This window comes from Pleurodeles waltl, chromosome 11, assembly GCF_031143425.1.
Source record: "Pleurodeles waltl isolate 20211129_DDA chromosome 11, aPleWal1.hap1.20221129, whole genome shotgun sequence".
In the NCBI taxonomy this organism is placed as follows: Eukaryota; Metazoa; Chordata; class Amphibia; order Caudata; family Salamandridae; genus Pleurodeles; species Pleurodeles waltl.
In genome coordinates this window covers 93,635,361-93,656,722 of record NC_090450.1, presented here as the reverse complement: position 1 = coordinate 93,656,722, position 21,362 = coordinate 93,635,361, and the positions used below count along the sequence as shown (strand labels likewise).

General features: G+C 41.2%; 1 protein-coding gene across 1 annotated transcript in view; it reads left to right on the top strand.

The window, feature by feature from the left end:
* Window positions 1–20,540, top strand: part of SEC62 (SEC62 homolog, preprotein translocation factor) — a 221,727-nt gene extending 201,187 nt beyond the window's left edge. The window contains exon 8 of the mRNA XM_069213191.1: window positions 17,166–20,540. Coding sequence (XP_069069292.1) covers window positions 17,166–17,650 — 485 coding nt within the window. The 3' untranslated portion in view covers window positions 17,651–20,540. The remainder of the gene's footprint in view (window positions 1–17,165) is intronic.
* The last annotated feature ends 822 nt before the right edge of the window (window positions 20,541–21,362 follow it).

Sequence of the window (21,362 nt, the reverse complement as noted above, 5' to 3'; positions counted from 1 at the left end):
AATCCAGCATTGGGCCGTTTACCACTGCATTTACCTGATGGCTGAGTACCTTCCTGTTAAGCAGGACGCATCAACAAGTTCAAGAGTTGGAACTCCACCCGAAGGTCCTTCACCAATACTTCCAGGTTTGAGGCACTCCCGAAGTAGACCTGTTCGCCACCCCAAGAACCCAAAATGCCTATACTTCACTTCCAGGTATCCACACCCTCGGACCATGTGCAATGCAGTATAGATCAGTTGGTTAAGGACATTTGTCTGCGCTTTTCCACCATGCCCACTCTTTCCACTGGTGATGCGGAAGATATGGAAAATATGGTAGATCCCCATCCTGGTGGTCCCCACCTTCTCCAGGCAGCCCTTGCATTCAGCCTTGCTACAGATGTTTATCAGCTCCACAACATACTTCCTAACCGGCTGGGCCTACTCAACAGGAACCAAGGCCAGATCAGGCATCCAGATCCCAAGTAACTAAATTTTGCGATCTGGCACCAGAGGTCATAGAATTTGGTTATTTTCACCTTTCTCAGAAATGCATAGTCATCCTGTGTGTGTTCGGTAGATGTGCCATGAAGGCATGCAGTGCTGCAAAGTGGAATCAATTTGTCCACTACTGCATAACAAAGAAGATGGGCTTTCTAAAACGTTCTGTCTAAGATATCATCAGCTACCTGACCACCTCCCGAAGCCAGGCCTAGTTTACACTTCAGCATGCATTCACTAGGTCGCTGTGATGACATACATGGGAGCATTCCTCCTTTTCCGCATCCCTGTAATCAAGGCGTTTATGGAAGACCTCAAGAGTCATTCCTCTTAGTATTCCACCAGTGTTAGAACCTTGAAATTGTGATATTCAGACTTTTAAAACAATTATTTTTACTAAACCATTTATTGTTTACAATAGCTGAAAAAAATCTAACTGACACATTGGAATGACACTAAGCACCTCCAAACCCAACTCCACCCCTTCCATTTAAACCCTTACATTCTTGCCCGCTGCAGTACATTTCCTTGAACGTTGTTGAGGGAACCTCTTCATGCTGCATTAGTGAGCCACAGCCCCTCCTGCTGCAGGAAGCCTTCATGCAAGATGAGGACCGGCTAGTGCTCAACACCCTAACTTCCTTCATAAGGTTGTTTCTCCATTCCACCTTAACCAGACCATAGAGCTCACATTTTTTCCCCAACCCGACTCAGTAGCAGAAAGAGTGCTTCATACCCTAGATTTAGAACACGCTCTTGTGTACTATATTGGAAGAACTAAACCTTTTCTCAAGGCAGACCAACTGTTTGTGCCCTTTGCAATGCCTCATAAGGGACAACCGATACCTAAAACAGGAAGTGGTAGATAAATAGGTTTGGGTACTCAGACTTGCTTTCGCCAAGCCAAGAGAGTCCTCCACGTAACCCTAAGGATTACTAATATATTTTGGAAAAAAAAAAAAGGCTGTAGCCATAGCCTACTCAGGGAATGGTCCCCTAGCTGCAAGGGTCGATACCATACACACTAGCTAAGCACTGTTGTGTGGACATTCTGGCTAGACGCAAGCAGTGGATGGCCAGACGGGCCTAAGGACCTTATTCCCGATATCTCCTTCTTCCACATAGTATATTCCGCTTATATTAGGGTACTGCTTTACAGTCAATGTAGAACATATGTGTGAAATGGGGTCTCTAGTTGGCAGTCGGTTTGCATCCTGTCCAAGTAGGGACCCTCTCTCTAGTCAGGATAAGGGAGACACCCGCTCAGATAACCCCTGCTCTTACCACCTTGGTATCTTGGCACGAGCAGTCAGGCTTATCTCAGAAGCGATATGCAAAACATTTGCACATAACACACAGTAATAAGTGAAAACGCCACAAAAGGACACCACACCAGTTTTAGAAAAATAGCTAATATTTATCTATATAAAACAAGACCAAATACAATAAATATCCAACATACAGTAAGAAAAATATGGATTCTGCAAGATTTACTCAAAACTACTGTTCCTTGAAGTCAATAGCTCCACCTGGGGCTATCACAGCGTCTTGATCAACAAAACCAACAGTTCAGGCCGGCTGTGGCGTTGTGGGCCAGCTACGGTGTCAGGAAGACCCGCAAACAGTACCTTGGTTTTGCAGGGAGCGTCGTGATCCTCGTGGTGAGCTCCGGAGAGCCGCGTCACTGACGTTGCGGTGTCAGTTCTGGAGTCGGTGCAGGAGTCGTTGGGCCCTTGAGGTCACACGCATTGCAGATCGAACTCCAGGCTGATGAAGTCAGGTGCACCGGCGCGGATGGCGTCGAGGCTGCGGTGCGAAGCAGGACGCTGCGATGTGTGGTGCCCACAGGTCACGGTGCAGGCAGCGGCGTCGGTGAGACCAGGGCTGCGGTGTGAAGCAGGGCGGTGCGACGTGCGGTGTCCACAGGTCATGGTGTAGGCAGCGGTGTCGTCGTTGCTGAAGCGCTGTCGTCAGTAGGCCCAAGCCAGCGGTGTGGGATGGGACGGTGCTTCGTGACCCTCATGAGCGGTGTCCACAGGCCACAGTGCAGGCAGGATGCCTGGTGACGACACAGGAGTCGATGGTGCTGGCGTCGGTGGACCGGGGCTGCGGTGCTGGATGGGACGATGCTTTGTGTACCTCACGAGCAGTGTCCACAGGCCACGGTGCAGGCAGCGGCGCCGATGTCAGCAGGAGCGTTGTCGTGGGGGATGCCCAGGCTGCGGTGTGAGCAGGCGATGCCGGAGTGCGGGCCCACAGGTCGCAGTGCGACCAGCGGCTCAGTGAAGTCGTCCGATGACGGCGTCAGTGAGACCAGGGTCCCGGTGCGAAGCAGGGCAATGCAACTCCGTGTGGCGTCGGCAGGTCACGGTGCAGGCCGGCGGCGTCGTTGGCGGTGTCACTGTGGTTTCTCCTCTTGAATAGCACAAAACACACAGTTCCCAGTGCTGCAAGTCGAGGAAACTGAAGTCTTTGGTGTCCCTGAGACTTCCAACAGGAGGCAAGATCTTCTCCAAGCATTTGGAGAATTTTCTCAACCAGGACACACAGCAAAGTTCACACTTTGCACTCTTTTCAGGCAGAAGCAGCAAATGCAGGCCAGTCCAGCAAAGCAACACAGCAAAGGGACAGTACTCCTCATTCAGCTCTTCTCCCGGGCAGCGGTTCCTCTTGATTCCAGAAAGATTCTAAAAGTCTGGGGTTGTGGTGGTTCTTCTTATACCCAGTTCTGCCTTTGAAGTTTGCAAACTTCAAAGCAAAGTCTCAAGTGTTTGCAAGATCCTTCCTTGTCCAGGCCAGGCCCCAGACACTCACCAGGGGGTCGGAGACTGTATTGTGTGAGCGCAGGCACAGTCCTTTCAGGTGTGAGTGACCACTCCTTCCCTCTAGCACAGATGGCTAATCAAGATATGCAGGCTACACCCCAGCCCCCTTTGTGCCACTGTCTAGAGGAGAGGTGGGAACAGCCCAACTGTCAAACTGACCCAGACGGGGAATCCACAAACAGGCAGAGTCACAGAATGGATTAAGCAAGAAAATGCCTACTTTCTAAAAGTGGCATTTTCAAACTAACAATCTAAAAACCAACTTCACTAAAATATGTATTTTTAAATTATGAGCTCATAGACCCTAAACTCCATCTTTTTATCTGCTCTCAAAGAGAACCTGCACTTTAAGGATATTTAAAGGCAGCCCCCATGTTAACATATGAGAGAGATAGGCCTTGCTTAGTGAAAACCGAATTTGGCAGTTTTTCACTGTTCTGACATATAAAACACACTAATATATGTCCTACCTTAAACATACACTGCACCCTGCCCATGGAGCTACCTAGGGCCCAACGTAGGGGTGCCTTACATGTAGTAAAAGGGAAGGTTGAGGCCTGGGAAGTTGGTATACTTGCCAAGTCGAATTGGCAGTTTAAAACTACACACACAGACACTGCAATGGCAGGTCTGAGTCATGTTTACGGGGCTACTAATGTGCTGCAGCCCACTAGTAGCATTTGATTTACAGGCCCTGGGCACCTCTAGTGCCCTTTACTAGTAAATCAATTATGCCAATCATGGATAAACCAATCAGCAGTACCATTTCTATAGGGAGCCCTTTCACTTTAGCACTGGTTAGCAGTGGTAAAGTGCGCAGAGACAATAAACCAGCAAAAACAGACCTAAAAAAATAGGAGGAAGGCGGCAAAAAGTATGGGGATAACCCTGCAAAATGGGCCATTTCCAACACTATGTACCTACATCAATACATGCTATGAATTGAAAATGTTACCTACCTTGTAAGCATCTGTTTAAAGCGTGTAGTACTTTAGATCCACTGTGCCACCCTCCTCCCCGGATGCTTGTGGCTAAGTTCACAGATCTCTTTTGTCCTTAACTTATTACCTCTTCATGCAGTACACATGTGCATCATGTAGTGTTCACATACCAATTCATACTACACTCACCTGCAATGCAGAAAACAATCTAACATGGAGTTAATGCATTGCCAAATAAGGGAGTAGTCACTACACCTTGAGACTTGAAAGGCTTCTTCAAAAGAAACAGCTTTTAAAGGTCCAAGCCCACTATTAGATGGCATGAGGATGTAGAGCATGTGAATCTACTGCATTACATACACAGACAGATGCGTCCCACTTCCACAATAGTGCCGCAAAGATAGAATTGGAGATCTAGATGTAAAATATTGTATTTTTCAGAATACTATGAAAATAATACAGGCACAGTCAGTGTAACAGTTATTGTGACAACGGGATCCTAGAGGGACAGGAAGATTTTATAAACATCCTCCCAGAGTTAAATCAAGCTAAATAAGGTACACTGTTCCACATGGAAGACCGCAGGTCGAAACAACACGCTTAAAAGTAGAAGATAGAGCCCTCACACACCCAATGGGTGTCATGCTTCATCATTATGGCCTGCTCCTCGCTGCAATGTCTGACGTGCCCCACAAGGGGGTTCTTTGCCAGAAATCTTTAGCTTGACTTATAGTGACAAGCCAATGATGAAGATTATCGGCCTGATTGGTTCTTCATGAAAAGGTTTAACACATGCCATTGTTGCGATCTGTTTGTTATGAAAAATGATGACAGTGATCTGACATTCGTAATATGAAAATTATATGTTCAATCCAATAGGTCTTTGAGTGAATAATTAGGGTTTGAATACACTAGGCACAATACCATTCCAAGATGGCCCCTTGCTGGGATGTTTAATTCTTTTTTTTTTTTTTTTTTTTTTTTTTTTAATCACAAGCATATGCCCCCTCTTCTTGGTTGATGTTTTCTATTATTCTTTAAGTTATCTAGTTTATGTACGTTGAGTTTGTGCATTTTATTGTAAATAAGTGAATGTAAGATTGCATTGTGGGTGGACTAAAGGATTTGTGAGTACAAGGATCATTAACAGACTGGATGTACAATGAGTTATTGTTTGCTTGAACTCCCCAAAGGAACACTTTCAATTAGAACCCTAATCTATTGAAATTGACAATACTTGCTTTTATTTTTGATGTAACCTCATCTGAAAAAAGTATCTACTTCCCTACAGCCTCTGCAGATGTTTAGAAAGCTGACACATTCATAAATAAGTGTTTAGGATTTTGTTAGATGTTTTTAATTGAATACTGGTGTGAATGAACACTTGAGGTCTTTTTGGATTCTGACCTTTATTAACCAGTAAGTAAACTGGGAGCTTGCCTTCTCAATTTCATTATAGATAGCGGGCTTCTTACTTTTATAAACTTGCTAACAGCACTTTTGAAAGCAGCCTAAAATGTATCCACCAAGGGTCTCCCCATTGCTATCTTTAGGCTGGTCCCTGCAGAAGATTCCATCTGTTTAGACGTCCAGGTATTTCACTCGCAAACCTGGCAAGTGTAACAACTTTAGTCACTCATGGGTTTTAGACATCCAAATCAAATGTATTGCGACTCACTCACAAATCTGTCAAGTGTAACAACTTTATCCACTATGTGCTAATAAGACAATCGAAGTATAGAAAAAATGATAGCTTATGTTTCTTCTGTTATGTTAATCATTATTGTGATCTGTGCCACATAATACAATGTCAATTCATTTCTCATTTATTCTTTTTCTGAATCCTTCATAACAATGTATTTACATCTCCATTCATGGCATAATTTCATCCTTATAATTGATTAGCAAAATACTTTTGATAAAGCCTTATCAAAACTAATTTCCAGATTTAGTATACAAGAACATGCTCTTACATACATACATACATACATGCATTCACGCACTCATATCCTTTCATACTACTAGATAGAAATCATTGGTTCACGACCAACAACAGCAATTCGAGGAGATCAGCATGACGCATTTAATTTCAGCTTACTGCACACTTCTAGTAACAGTCCAGTCAACCTAAACTAAGTGTTAACAACTTTATGCACTCCTCTCTTGGAATCAGTGTTTTACTACGTTCAGAGGCTTGTACCTTCTTTCCTCAGTTGTGTATGTCCTTCGGGCTTTCAACTTGTGAAGGGCTGTGTCTAAGATACCGAGATTGATCAATGGTGTTGCAAATGGCATGAGTTATCTTGTCAGTCAGTGTTCTTCATCTTAAAACACAGGAGATGTGAGTTTTCTGAACCAAGAACTTCTCAGTTGGCCCCACAAAATTTTGTATTACAAACCTAGTATCTCCAGCCATGGAGCATACTCTTCAACTGACAGTCTGTTTTTGTCTCTTCAAGACCTGTTACTGCTGAATGAAAGACTGTTGCAGTGTCCCCAAACCTCATCTTCTTATCCACTCAGAACATTTAGGAATCTGCCTCTGGAATGAAAACCTCCAACCTTCCTTCAACCAACCACCAATTTCCCCCCTGCCCCAAACACACACACATACACAATGGTTGCCCTAATTCAAGAGCACCTGTCCAGTTTGTTACTTTTCGGGAAGACAGCATGAGCAAGACTAAAAGGAAATGCTTTGGAAGTCAACCATACATGCCCTTGGATGTAAAGTGTCGATGAACTTCCCACTTTGAGTCTCCGATGAGCATTCGCTATATGAGGGGGGCTAAATGCAAAAGCCAGGTCATGAGGATTCCTTAGTCTTTATGATGCCATGGCCATTCAATCAAAAGGAAATGACTACCTTCATCACCTTTTTAAATCTGTGAACTTGTTCCTGCATCATTAGATTATGTGCCTTCAGATTCTCCTTTCCTGGCTCCCAATGCTGCAAAAGCCTACACTGGTTATGTATGCATCAGAGCTCTTCTTGTGTACCCATTTTAAGACCATAAACTGCTGGGCCACCTCTTTCCTATTCCCCCTCCAAAGAACGATCTGAGTGAGGAGAGTGATAAATTATTCTCTCGTATTCCTCATTCAACTGAAACTTTTTTATTGCCTGATCTCAGAATATAATCTGAGGCTAAAAGAGGTAAAGCCTTCTTCATTCATAAGAGAAGTGCTGTCCTCTATACTCCCAACGAGAATATATATAAATCATCGATCCCTATTCATGATTATGTGCTTGGATTAATAGCTGCCCCTTGAATTAAAACTAGGATTTTTTAGTGTTATTGCTTGAAATAAGTAATATATGTAGTGCTGCTTTCGATATGGGAATATCAATTTTCCAGCTCAGTCTAGTGTGATTTCTGCTGCCCGAAGCAAGTAGTCCATTTCAAGATGCAATTTACAGATGCATAGTAAGTTTATAGATGTTTGTGGAATCTCTGCCATTTCTTAAAAGGGAGTTTGTTGGAACATTGAAGGAGAGCTTCACTTGATTATTGATAAGCTAATCTTCCCCAATATTGGATCTTTCATATATTCACATGCTTGAATCATTCCCGGTTGTCAAAGTGGGATTCCCACGGTATTACAGAAAGCAGTAGAGGAAAAAACTACATAGAAGTTAATGTTAAATGACGTTCACTTTATTAGCTTATTAACCTTGTTTAAAAAGTCCAGACAGTCAGACAACGGCACGCTTTAGATCCCTCACCACAGAGGCCCCAGTCTCAGATTTTCTACTGCACGTCATGTGAAGGGAGTCTTCCTGAGCTCCGCTCAGTTTACTGCTTTTTTCTCAACCTTCAGGAAGATTTACTTCAGGATATCATCTCTACATATATTTACATCAGTATTCTGACTAACCATGTCAGAACCCGCCACAAAAAAGGATTATTTAGACCTTGTGGAACATGTGGGAACATGAGGCTTCATTCTGAGGAACCACATCAAGACTGCATCTGCTGCTTGCATCCACATCACAAGGTGAGAGACTGCAAAATTCAACATACTTTTTCGCAAAAGACACTATAAGACCGAGAGGGCAGACTTCTGATCTTGCTGCAGAAGGTAAAATCCAAAGATGACCCTTTATCTGAAGAGGACATTGGCAAATTCTCACAGTCTGTAAAATCTAGAAAAAGGGGTAGATCTCCTCATAAATTACCTCCAAAAACACCAAAAAAAGATCTTTAAGAAGACCCACCACAGATCTTCATCGCACTCCAAATAATCTGAGGAATCTGAATTTAAAAAGAGATTTTCCTCTGAAAAGGTTCATCCTGACCATACCACTCCTTCAGTCAAATACATTCAACTGAAGAAATCATCTTCAGTCTAAGACAAAGCCACCTAAATTGACTTCTATCTAAAAATCAGGTTTCTCGTGTGAGACTGCAGCCAACGACCTTTCCGTTGACAGCAGCGTCGACTGTGACTACTTCTACGAAAACTTTCACCATAGCGTCTTTGCCCATGATCCTCTTTGCATCACAGATGGCATCGACTACGATTATTACATCAAAAATCAAGTCCGTCAAGAAAGCAAAGTTGCACTCGACGACGAGCCTGTCGACAACTCCACTGTCAACATCCTGACCAAGTTCGTCGGCAAAGACACCGCTGACAACAGCACAGTCGACTGATGAGGACATCGCCGATGAAAGTGCAGACAACGACACTGATGGCAAGAGAGCCATTGATGCGGAACACATTAAGGAAATAGAACCGTAGATAGCAATAACAGCAAAACTGTCAACGAGACCATAATTTCTTCCTTTATCAAAGATCTCAGTAAAGCTTTTAGCTACTCATACATCGCTGAGCAAAGTCTTCCCCTGCCCACCTGCTCATTTACTGGACTATGATGAATCAGTGGAGGAGGGCCTATTTGGCATAGCCCATAGCCCAGCTGAATTTCATGTGGAAGTGCCAAGATGAGGAAGAGTCTTATGAACACCGAACTTATACAGCAGAACCACCAACAAGGCATTATAAGGAGAAGTACGTAGGTTATCGACACCAGGAGCATGAGTGGTCTATGCATATGCCTTCATCCCTCGTCATCAATTTACAATCTATGCTGCAGGACTACAGTAAAAGATTCCTGGGCTCTGTTCCTGCTGCCCCCGCATCACCAATCCATTCTCCTCGCATCTCCACACTGATTCCATGTTCATTGTGTGTTGTAACCACACCAGTTTTTCCATTGCACACACTCGCTGATATTTTAGTGGATCCTCGAGCGGGTGATGTACCTTTCACAGATGATGACAAGGTGGAAGGTGAGATAAGGGACACAGCTTCCAACACAAATGAATGGGGCTTGATACTAACTCCATCCCCTCCACTACTTCCACCTGTGGATTCCCCATCATAGGGGGGCTTTCATAATCTTATGGAGAGGGCAGCAACGAGATTCCAACTTCCCTTGTCCTCACAACAGTTGAATTGCTTCCGCTATGATTTTAAAGAACCTATGAAGAAAACAATCAGAGCCATCCCTAGAGTATATTTTATCTGCGATGAAGGTATCAAAGTAACGAAGAATCCAGTAACAGTTTCACTTTCAGCAGTGCCACCGTGGCTGCATAAAAAATACAAAGCGTCAGAGGATTTCTCCCGCCTGTTTAATTGGTCAGCCTAAGCCGGACTCTGTGATCTTGCAGGTGGCTCAGCGTCGATCTAGAAATCCTGCTACACCTATCTCCACACCACCAGAGAGAGATGGACGTTGTCTCGACTATATTGCGAAGCGCTTCTCATCCCTGGCTGCTACCACAGTTAAAGCTGCAAACTCATTGGCAATCCTAGGCCGCCACTATCGCCAAATGTGGTCAGACATCGCACCATATATTGACCTATTATCAGACGATGCCAAGGAGGAAGGAGAAAGAATATCTTCGGAAATTATCAACTGTGGCATTACTATTTCATCGACCTGCCAGTTGTCTAAAGCTGGAGCAGCTGTCCTCAGAATACAGGGCTGGCTTAAAGCCACATCCTTCTGGCCAGAAATACAAAGCAAGATACTTGATATGCCCTTTAATGGGGAAGCACTCTTTAGGTAGGCACGTAGATGACGCCATTTGGACCATGAAAGCTGACAGAGACACTGTAAAGTAGCTTGGCACACTGCAAATGAAGAAACATCCCTTTTAGGGAGCCAGGGGCAGAGGTTTCTTCTCCTATAGAAGGGTCTACCAACCTTACAGGCTACAAAACAACAATTCCAGAACCAATATCATCCCCAGTATTCTCAACAACAGTAGATACCACCACCATCACTGCCTACAAGCATACACCTAGAGGAAAACAATCCTCCAGAGGAGGAGACACTGCCAGGAAGCAGTGACCTTTTAAGGTTGCAGCCTCCCCCCACCCCTCAACACACATAAACACACACACACTCCACAACATCACCTCGGGTCGAATTTCCAATTATCTTCCACAATGGTCCCTCATTATATAACATAAAATGTGTGCTAAGCATCGTCCCTCATAGACACACGCTAGAATTAATACAGAGCCAAACAAATGTTTTGCCAAAAAGAACACCAGCATCCCACCTCAAGCAACTACTACTCAAGTGTTAACAATGTTAAAAAAAAAAAAAAAGGGAGCACTAAAGGAAATCCCGAAGACTCAGAGGGGAATCGGTTTCTATTCTCGCTTCTTCCTCATCAAGAAGACTGGCACCCCATTTTAGACTTAACAAATATTTACAAAAAAACAGGCCATCCGCGTGACTACCCGCTGGATGTGCTGCATCTTCTCAATCAAGGCAATCAGATGACTGCTATCGATCTCCAGGATGCGTGCTTCCACGTTCCAGAAACCCTGAAACCGGTCCCAGGATGCCTGTTTCTGATCCGGGGAGGACCTGGCTTGGCATTTCGGGCTGAACTGTTCCCATGAGGAACAGGGTCAAGACTTATTTGCATATGGCTGGGTCCAACTGGAGTGGCATGGTGAGCAAAAGAACGATGGATCAAACCCAGATCTTTGACTGCATTGCATTGTTCAGTACTCCGTCCATCATCCTTTTGTGTTGCGCAAGTGGAATCTTCTCCAAAAAAAGACGCACAGCATTCTTCTGCATTTCAAAGCAGTAGCTCTTGCCTTTGTTTCTCCCCAGAATTGCAAACTTATCTGTGCTGGTACGAGCGGACAATTACTAACTGAAATGGAAACACATCTGTCTCTGGTGTATAGAATATAACGTTCACCCTCTTTCGACTCTGCCCAGAACACCTTCTTCCATATCTGCTTCAGTTGGCTAAATCAGGCTTGTCCCACTCTTCCATCAGAGTGCATCTAGCTGCAATCTCTTGTTTCCAAAGAACAAGTAACACACCGTCATTATGGTCTAACCGAATAATAAAATAATTTCTCAAAGGACTCTTTAGGACGGGCCCTCTTTTATAGTTGCCTCATCTTTCTTGTACCTCAATGTGGTACTGGCACAGTAATGAGGGCCACGTTTGAGCCTATTCATAAATCAGACCTAAAACACCTTACTTGGAAAACAGCAACTCTTGTAGCGCTCAAATCAGCTAGGAGAGTCAAGGAAATTCAAGCCTTCATGATAAAAGAGCTATACCTTCATTTTAAACAAGACAGTATGGTGCTTCGGACCAGCTCAACATTTATACCTAAAGTTCCTTCAGATTTCCACCTGAATTAACACATTGTATTAGGAACTTGTTTTGCCAATCCACAAACTGTAGCAAAGCAAGCTTCACATACATTAGATGTCAGAAGAGGCATATTTTTTTTTTTACACAGAATTAGTCAGATATGCAAAGCAGATTAGCTCTTTGTTGGCTATGGAAGCTTATGAAACGGGTTACCAGTTTCCAAACAATATAGCACACTGGGTTGCAGGAACTATACAGTTCTGTCACAATCAAGCTGGGAACCCATTGATGAGCAAAGTTAAAGCTCATTTAACTCCACCTCTACAGCCCTCTTTGCTGGTGTGCCTATTCAACAAATATGCTTTGCAGCTACATGGTCAAAAAGACACACCTTCACTCACTACTATTGTCTGGATTTGCGGGCAAGAATGATGTGGGAGTGGGACAGGCAGTGTTGCACCATTTGTTTAAAAAAAAAAAAGAGCTATCTCTACTTATCTTTCCCACCATCCACTATGTTGTATAATATTGTCTATAAATGTTAACTGCTAGTTATTCTGACGACCAGCCACTAGAGGAATAGTGATTTCGATCCTTTTTTGTGACCTGTATTTCCTTCATAGTATAGCTGGATAGGTTTGATTCAGCACGAGTAAATGAAGTTTGTGGTTCCACTAAGATGGCCGCCTGGACGCCCCGATATTTTCATAGGTAGGCGCGAGCTAGTGCAGGCGCCTACAGAAGCCTTTTAACAACGTGCACGACAGGCATACCGTCTCTGCTTTTGGACACACGCGAGTGGCAGATAGTCAGCTGCTCGCCGACGGGAATAAAAAAACCTCGTACTGCCCATACGCGGCATGCGATTCTGAGTAAATTTAAGATCTGAGCTATAGGCATATATCCTTGTCCTGATAATCCTGTGCGAACGAGTAACGGCTTCCTCTTTGTTTTAGACTTTGATCTACACTTTCGATAGCGGTACCGGTTCAGCTATTAGGAGCACTCCCCAGGCTTGATTATTGAATGATCCTACTTGCTTTAAATTACAAAGTAAGGCTTGAGCACAATATTTGTGGTGCTAATAGAGGGCACAGGGATATTTTGACACGAATGCTCTTTATTTAAATATATTAATGTGCTATTGTCTTTCTGGGCTGGCTAGGTACCCATGTGATAGTAGATGCGGCAATTTGCAAGTATCACTAAGCCTAACAGAAAAAGGTATGACTAACAGTTCTTTACCCGTAGTTGGCGCATTATATATAAAAAATGCATGCTCATTAACAACATAGAGCACGCTAACTGTGTTTGACTTTGTGTACTTCTTCAACTTAAGTTTTGGCTATCACCCTTTCCACACAGTGGTGTAAGTGGGGATTTCTTAAAATGTATTTATAAGAAGCGACAGTGACGGGACATAGATGGGTTTGGGTGACTGACGCACATTTTGATGGTATACTTGCTGCTTTGATACCGTATGGAATGGTACGATTTTATGGTTTTTGTTCATTTTTGCAGAGGCGTCTTTGCCCTCCGATAGTCCTGATGAGGCCCTCACTGAAAAGGCTGAAACGCGTTGACACATCTTTTGCGAGATTGAAGGCTTTTAAGTTAATTAACTCTAATAAAGAAATTTAATATGCACTACATAATACCTTTGAAAATAAATATATAGGTATTTGACAGCTGGGTGCAGCTAAGACCTTCAATCATTGCATTTTCAGTGGATTACAACTACAATTTTGCAATAGTGACCACAATGTAAAGGAATGATGTTGGGCATAACCCTCCTTTGGCACACTGCCAATATTCGAGATTTGCTTTTTTGTCATAAATGTTTGTGATGTTATGTTTATATTTATGTTATGTATATATCTATGTTATAGAATGTTCACCGATGAGCCACCGCTGACCTTTTATTAAAATGATTTAATTAAATAAGGGAAAGAAATTGACCCAAGAAATCAGGATTGAGCACTGGTCTCTTAAAACAATGGTTGTATTTGTCCCTACCTGCTGACCATTTGTGTTTATGACTATTGTATTACCCAGGGCAGGTTAGGGTTACAGGGTTCCCTCTTTTCGAGTATTGTTATTCTGATTTATGAAAGATCCAATACTGGAGAAGAAAATAAATTACTTACTTGTAAACTGTAGTTCTCCAGTATTGCTGTCTTTCATAGATTCACTTGCAAACCACCCTCCTCCCTATATAGGCTCCCCTTATTTTCATTCATATTTTATCACACTTGTCCTGGAAAATCTGAGAGACTGGCACCTCTGTGGTGAGGGTTCTAAAGAGTGCCATTGCCTGATTGGCTGAACTTTGGTTCTTTTTAAATTAGGTTAATATGCTATTAAAGTGAATGTCATTTAACATTAACTTCTATGTAGGTTTTTAGGGTCGAGACTGCGTCGCATGTGCTTGCGCATGCGTTTCGCTAAGCGAGACACTTTATTAATTAAAAAGGGCTCGGAGCCCTGTCCACGTCACGTCAGTGTTTGTCATTGGCTTGTGGGCTTGCCTGTTAGAATCTGCTTGATTTCATTAGTGGAAGGCATGCATACATCATGCCTTTTCCAGTGGATAGCCCTCCTCGAGTGAATCGACCAAGTACAGAAAACATGCGAGGCTCGCTGTTTTCTGTGGGGCTCGTGGACTACTTTTTCTCTATTTTCACAGCGTGATCTCGCTTGTTTCTCTAGTGCTTTCTTTAATACTGTGGGACTCCCACTTCGACAGGGAATGATGATTCAGGCATGTGAATCTATGAAAGATAACAATACTGGAGAACTACAGTTACAGATAAATAACTTATTTTCTTCTTTACTACTTCTCAAATTCTTACATAATATTCATTTTTCCAGTCTTTTAGGTTAACAAGTCTTAACTTTGAGTCCATAATTGTGCCAGGTTTTAGACTTTTCATCATCCTGTCCCTGGTCTTTTTCATCCCATTACCAATTTTCTAACAGAGTTTTTTTAATGGATTGAGAATCTCCTGTGTTCATTGACACACAAAATATACTGCAGAAGCAGATGTTCCAGATACTTCATTTACACTCTCTACAATAGACCAAAAGGGTGTAGGCATTCACACATCTTTGACCTTCACTTCTTGAACCCTTTTTGTCCTGAAATAGACTTTCATAACAATGGCTGTCATTAACCCCTTTTCTCTTCCATCCATATAGGGGAAGACTGACTATGTGCTGTACAGTAGTATTTACAAAACCTATTCCTCCTTATTTGAGCAACCTAAATATTTGTGATTCCTATCCTGGCTTTGTCCAACATATTTTATGAGACATATTGTCATATGTACTCATTTAACGTTAGTATTGGTAGCCCTTTCTTTGCTGAGATGGATCAGGGAGTCTCAGAAATCTTTAGAAGTTTGCTGTTTAATCCAAGTTTGTTTTCTAGCCAAGCATAATTCTCTCTTGTTCTTACTCAGTGAATACATTTATCAATAAGACCTGGATATTTCGCCGGTAATGTCTTCTTCAAGAGGCCTTGGCTCCCTTAATTTTACTGGATTTTCAGTCATTTGTGGAAATCTTGCTTGTACAGTAAGCATTGCCGTTGTTAATACACAGTCACATGTGTTAATAACATCAGATTCATCAGAGTACAGGTGTACCACACTGACACTCAAGTTGGTACTGATTTCCTCAGGGTAAAAACACTATAATGTAACCAACTTTGAAAGTGCTTAACAACTTATATGGGAGCCAGGAATTCACATGATTTGGTAACTTACATAAGGTCTAACATGTTTGTTTTTCTTATGCCTTAAAATTTGATCAGGTGTAGATGGAAGTTAAAGTATATGCACCTGTTGTGACTGTATACGAATCTCCCATCACAGGAAGGGAGCCTAGTGGTTTACATCTGCTGTCAATCACTGAGTTTCACCATCTGGCTCCCAAGACTGGCCTGTTCCCACTAGGGTCTAATTCAGAACCAGCAGTGTACGGTAAACCATGTATAAAAACTAACACACGTTTGTGTTTAGGCTTTGAAAAACACTATCAACCTAGATCACTGCAGAAAGGACTAAGTGTTTTTTTTTATTACATCAAAGAGTTTTATTTTTGGGAGGAATCATGTAGGTCCTATGAGAATTGTGATGAGCGAATTTCACTGCAGGTGCAGTTGTTAAAGCTTTTTTCAGTGATTCCCTTTAATGGTGTACCCAGGTTGTTGGGGCTCCATCCTGATTGAGGTGAAAATGGTTCTGCTTGTCAACATTTGAGAACTTAAGAATCGGTGACGTTAAATGATCACACATGTGAACAGCTTTTTTATGTTTTTGGTGTCACTTCAGAAAGAGTGGATTACTTTAGTTCTGTCATGCAGAGCCTTAGTTCGTATTTTATAAAGACATTGTTCTTCAAATTCTCCCTTCCGGCTCTGTCACTATACCATATGAACCTGCTGAGTCTCACTTCAGATGCTGAAAGAATACTCACATTCACCCTTAACCCTGAATTCAGAAGGGCATTCTGTTTATACTTGCAATACGAACATATTGTTGTTGCACCTGGAACTTTACCCTTGAAAGCACCCATAGCTGCTATAACTCTTTGGGAGGTTCTTTTAGAATGCTATTCTGTTCTGCAGCTTCACTCTTCATGAACATTCATGCTTAGTCTGTTAATACCAATTAAGTGTGAGTGGATTTTCTATGGATGCTCTATGCAAAGCTGCCACGTCTACAAAAAAACACAAACTCTAGTTTTTCTTCAATGGCTATGCACTGTAAGTTGTAAAGCCAGTGGTGGGATTTGCCAAATAGTGCTACGGTAAGGAAAATCGGACTAGAAGGTTCTTCCTCCTTGTGATCTGTTTTTGCAGAACGTGCATCAATCTAAAGAAAGGGGACTCTGAATGAAGAAGTATATTGAAGCTACTCAATGTAGTGACTACAATTCCCTTTGTTCAAAGCCCCCTTCTTCTGGACAACCTTCAAGATTGGTGTATAGGTAGGGGAAGATGAGATGGAGGCTTGATGTCACCTAGCCAACCTTTTTTCTTTGCTGTTAAAAATGTGACCCACTTCCTTGATGTATACGCCCCGTTTATCAGGCAAAAGGGACGGAGAAGATGAACTTGGAGCACAAAAGACAGTGTAATGAGTAAATCTTGTTTGTTTTCAAAGTATATTGGCCTTTAATATGCTTGATTATGTTAGTAGTTTCACTTAAAAATTCTTGGATTTCATGTTTACCATTTTTTTTTTGGATTTCATTCTTTTTAGCTCGATGCATACTTTTCCTCCTAATTTGGCTCATAACTGGAGGACGGCATCACTTCTGGTTCCTGCCAAACCTAACTGCAGATGTGGGATTCATTGACTCATTCAGACCCCTGTACACACATGAATACAAGGGACCAAAAACAGACCTGAAGAAAGAAGAGAAATCAGAGACCAAAAATCAACAGAAACCTGATGGGGAAGAAAAGTCTGACACTGAGAAAAAAGAGGAGGAGAAAAGCCTAGAAGCAGCAGAAGGAGAGGGATCTGGGACAGATGTCTCTGGTGGAGAGAGGCAGTCAGACACGGATAGTGACAGGCGGGAGGATGAGGGTTCCCAGCACAGTAGCGGAAATGGAAATGATTTTGAAATGATAACAAAAGAGGAACTTGATCAGCCAACAGACGAGGAGGACTGTGATGATGATGAGGAGGAGGAGGATGATGAACAAGAAACAAAAGCTCCTGAAGAAAATCCTACACTATAGGTTCGGGACTGTAATATGTGCAATGGTTGGATTTTCTAAGTTGGCTGATATTGGAAATGTACTTGTAAACACAACATTTGTGGATTGTTATGTTTCTTTAAAATTCAGTAAATTTAAGAAGTATAAACATTTTCATTGTCATCCAAGCTCCCAATAACTTATGCAAGTTTACACGCATTTTAAAACGGGCAGCATAGTAACATAAAATATATTTTCAGTGTTATCAAGACGGTCCACATATATTTTTACTGGTCACCTAATATACCCTTTCTATGCTAATGATTATTTTGAGAGTTCTGATTGGCCTGTTTTCTCTGAGTCATAATTAACTAAAAATTCAGATAGGCTCACTTAACAGAATTATACAGAAAGATAGTGTTGCTTTTTTTTTTTTATTATTCTTACCATCGACGTTGTGAAGGTCCTTAGCTTTGTGGTCATAAGGAACCTTTTTTCTATTCTTGTTAAAATATCTGTGGATTAGGATAAGATGATTGGCCTTTGTATTTAAGTGTATACATTCGAGCTGTCACCTAATTTTTAAGTTGCTAATTACTGTTGTTGCTTTGTAACCCTAGTGTTTGTAGATCTCACTTCTTAACCTAATTTAGAACGATTATTTTCTACCATTTGGCATTCAGTAAAAGCACACCTTAAAAATTAGTGATGATTGTTACATCTACTTTAAAAGCAGATAGTATTTTGCAATCTTAAAATACTGGTATAGTTTTGATGGTGGGCTTGTAAAAACATCTAAGTTAGAATGTTTGACCAAAACTATAATTTTGAAATTAAGCACTTTTCGCTCAGTTTTATGTTGCAACATTTATGTATGAATAAAATTCCATTAGCAGTGTTTTAAGCCTATATTGTGAGATGTTCCAGAAAATAACATCTTTTGCTGAAGACATTCATGGTGGTGACAAGTTGACTTTGACAGTTCAACTGATGTAAGCCCATTGATACCAACCTATTCAATCCCTACTAGTTTGCACATCATGGGCAAAGACAATTTGTCATCCACAGAATCTATAGTCAACAGCCTGTGTTTCAAATGATGGCTGTTTCACCATTTTACAGATGTATTGTGTACATAATTTACAAATAAAACAAACATTTTATTTTATTAGTTAATATTTAGAATCCTGTTTATCAAAATCTAAATTTGTGTAATTGAAGACATGCCTGGGTGTGTCTGATCCCAAACCCCCCCCAAAAATCTGTGTGTAACATGAAAATGTTTTCACCTTAGCTGTTGTTTTGTGCCAACATTCCATATAGTTAAGTAAAATGTAAATGAGTGGCAGGAAAAAGTTACCCTCATGTACTTCTTACAGACTTTGAAGCAATTTGTGTGTTTGTGACACCCAATTCTCAAACACGAATAACATAACAATCTGTTTCCTTGGAAGGTGGCCACTGACACATTTTAAAAAATGTTTTTGTGATTTAAAATGAGTTTTTAAACTATGAATACATTTCCTCTGTTACAGATAAATATAATGTAATTTGAAAAAAAACTCACTGTAAAGGCAGTGTGTGGTTCATATCGAATTCCATCGATTTTTTTTTCTTCTAATTGGGAACTTTATAATCAGGTGTTCTCAACTGGAAGCAGAAATCAATAACAAGCGTTCTTACGGATAGTTCATAACAGAAACTTTATTTTACTTAATCTGCCACAAATATTTTCTAAGAAGACGTTTGTTTTCTTAACTTTGTGGCCTTGTATGTTTTATGTGTGGTTGATAACATTTCATAAAAGCTATAAAATAGAAAATTATTTGCCTGAGCTTTTCAAAATATTTATTGTATGCTGGATAGAAATGACAGTTCTGTTTTGCACATTTTTAAGTAGTTGTAAGAATCTGTTTCGGATTCTTAAATTCTTTGTTAAACCTCAAAATTGGGCTCTTTCGGGTACACGTGCTGGCTGTTACTGATGTTCACTGTTGTGGTCGGACATCTGAACGATGGGCACCATTTTTTAAAGCAAATATTTCCTTAAAGGCAAAACGCCATTGTAAGGGACCTATCATGTATAGCCCCGTTCCCTTTGCCTCTTTACCACACTGAATAGAAATAAGAGAAATGCATGTCATCTGCTTTAGAGGTCATGGTCTCACCATCATTATTTGTGCGTTAAGCAGCAAATAGAAATGCTTTGAAAGCACAAAATCCTCAATTTACTCTTTCCACTTTGAATTTGAATGCCTAAATATAAAACTATGTGTCACTGTTCTCTTTAAATTTGAAAATGCCTAGGATTTATAAACCCTCTCCTTGTTTGGCCTCCTACAAAAGACTTAGAAAAAAACCCATAACATTAAAGCTCGATTGTTCTTGTATTTGATAATCTATAATATTATATTAGCTAATGATTCCTTATCTGGTACATGAATTACTCCTAGAAATAGCCAAAGTTTATTATTTTGATACAGGAAATATATATATAAGTTCACATGTTTAAGCAATGAAAGTGCCCACAATGTAGCAACTCATTCTTGTTTGTTAGTGTGATGTAGAGAGTCTAATATACACTGCTTTTGTCATGTCTGGCAAATGTAGAAATGTAGCAAGGATCTATATTTGGGCTGCCACAGTAAATAAAGAAAGAATGTCTCTTGTTTTTATTATAAAATATATATGTACAGTCCGAAATGTGTGTGATCTTTGTAACACTGGCGCATTGGGATTAGTGATCGAGATGCAGTAAACAGCCTTCAGCAAGAAATGAAAATATGGGGAAAGTGTCCTTTCTTCGCAGGGGTACTTGATGTTGGTGGGGATTTGGTATATGTGTGCTACCGAAAATCATGATTGTTGGTTGTTTTCCTGCAACATATCCAAATGATGCCTGTAATATGAGAATATAATGGTTGCAAATTCATTTGACCATTGTTTCCTATTTCCCACATCCATGCCACTTGTTATTATACAGTGCAATAGTTTGTAAAATGTTTGAGGCCAACATACCCATCCATTCATGTTGCCTGTGTGTGGCCTAAATCCCATTCATGGTGACCTTTCTGTCTAACGTTTATTTATTCTTTTTTTCCAGCCTATGTGAATTGTCAAGTGCCCCTCTGGTCTGTTCCTTGACCACTCCAGTGGTGGGCAGCATGTCATTCTCACACAGTGCACCTCTATGCAAACGAAAAAAAGTGTATCATCCAAAAAATGAATAATATATCATTTGTGTTAAACAAGCACCTTCCTTCTTTGAAACGATGCTTGGTATTTTTATTATGGAGAATTTTACTGCCAGCCTTTATACAGAGATGTTACAAACAGGTTTTCATAGAGTCCAACCTCTTCTACTGTTGTGGACACCTAGGAACTCAAGTATATTGAACCAGATTGCTTCTTCGCTACTCATGGCAATATACTGCATTTTGGAATAACAGGGAACATCACAAAAATATGTCTCCATTGAAAAAATATATATAATCTGGGTAATAAAACATAAATGAATGCAAACAGGCTTCTGTCTGAAGAAGCGGTCTTTCACCACAAAACCAGGTACATGAATATTAGTGAAGTCTCATTGCACTTTACTGTTTTCTTACAAAACAGGTTATCCAGGCAGAGGACAATGTAACAGAACCTGCATCAACAACAGCAGACTCCGCGACTAGCTACAACCATCAATATTAACAATCATCAATCATGATTACTATCTGCCAGGCAACAGGCATACCTGCTGGACGGG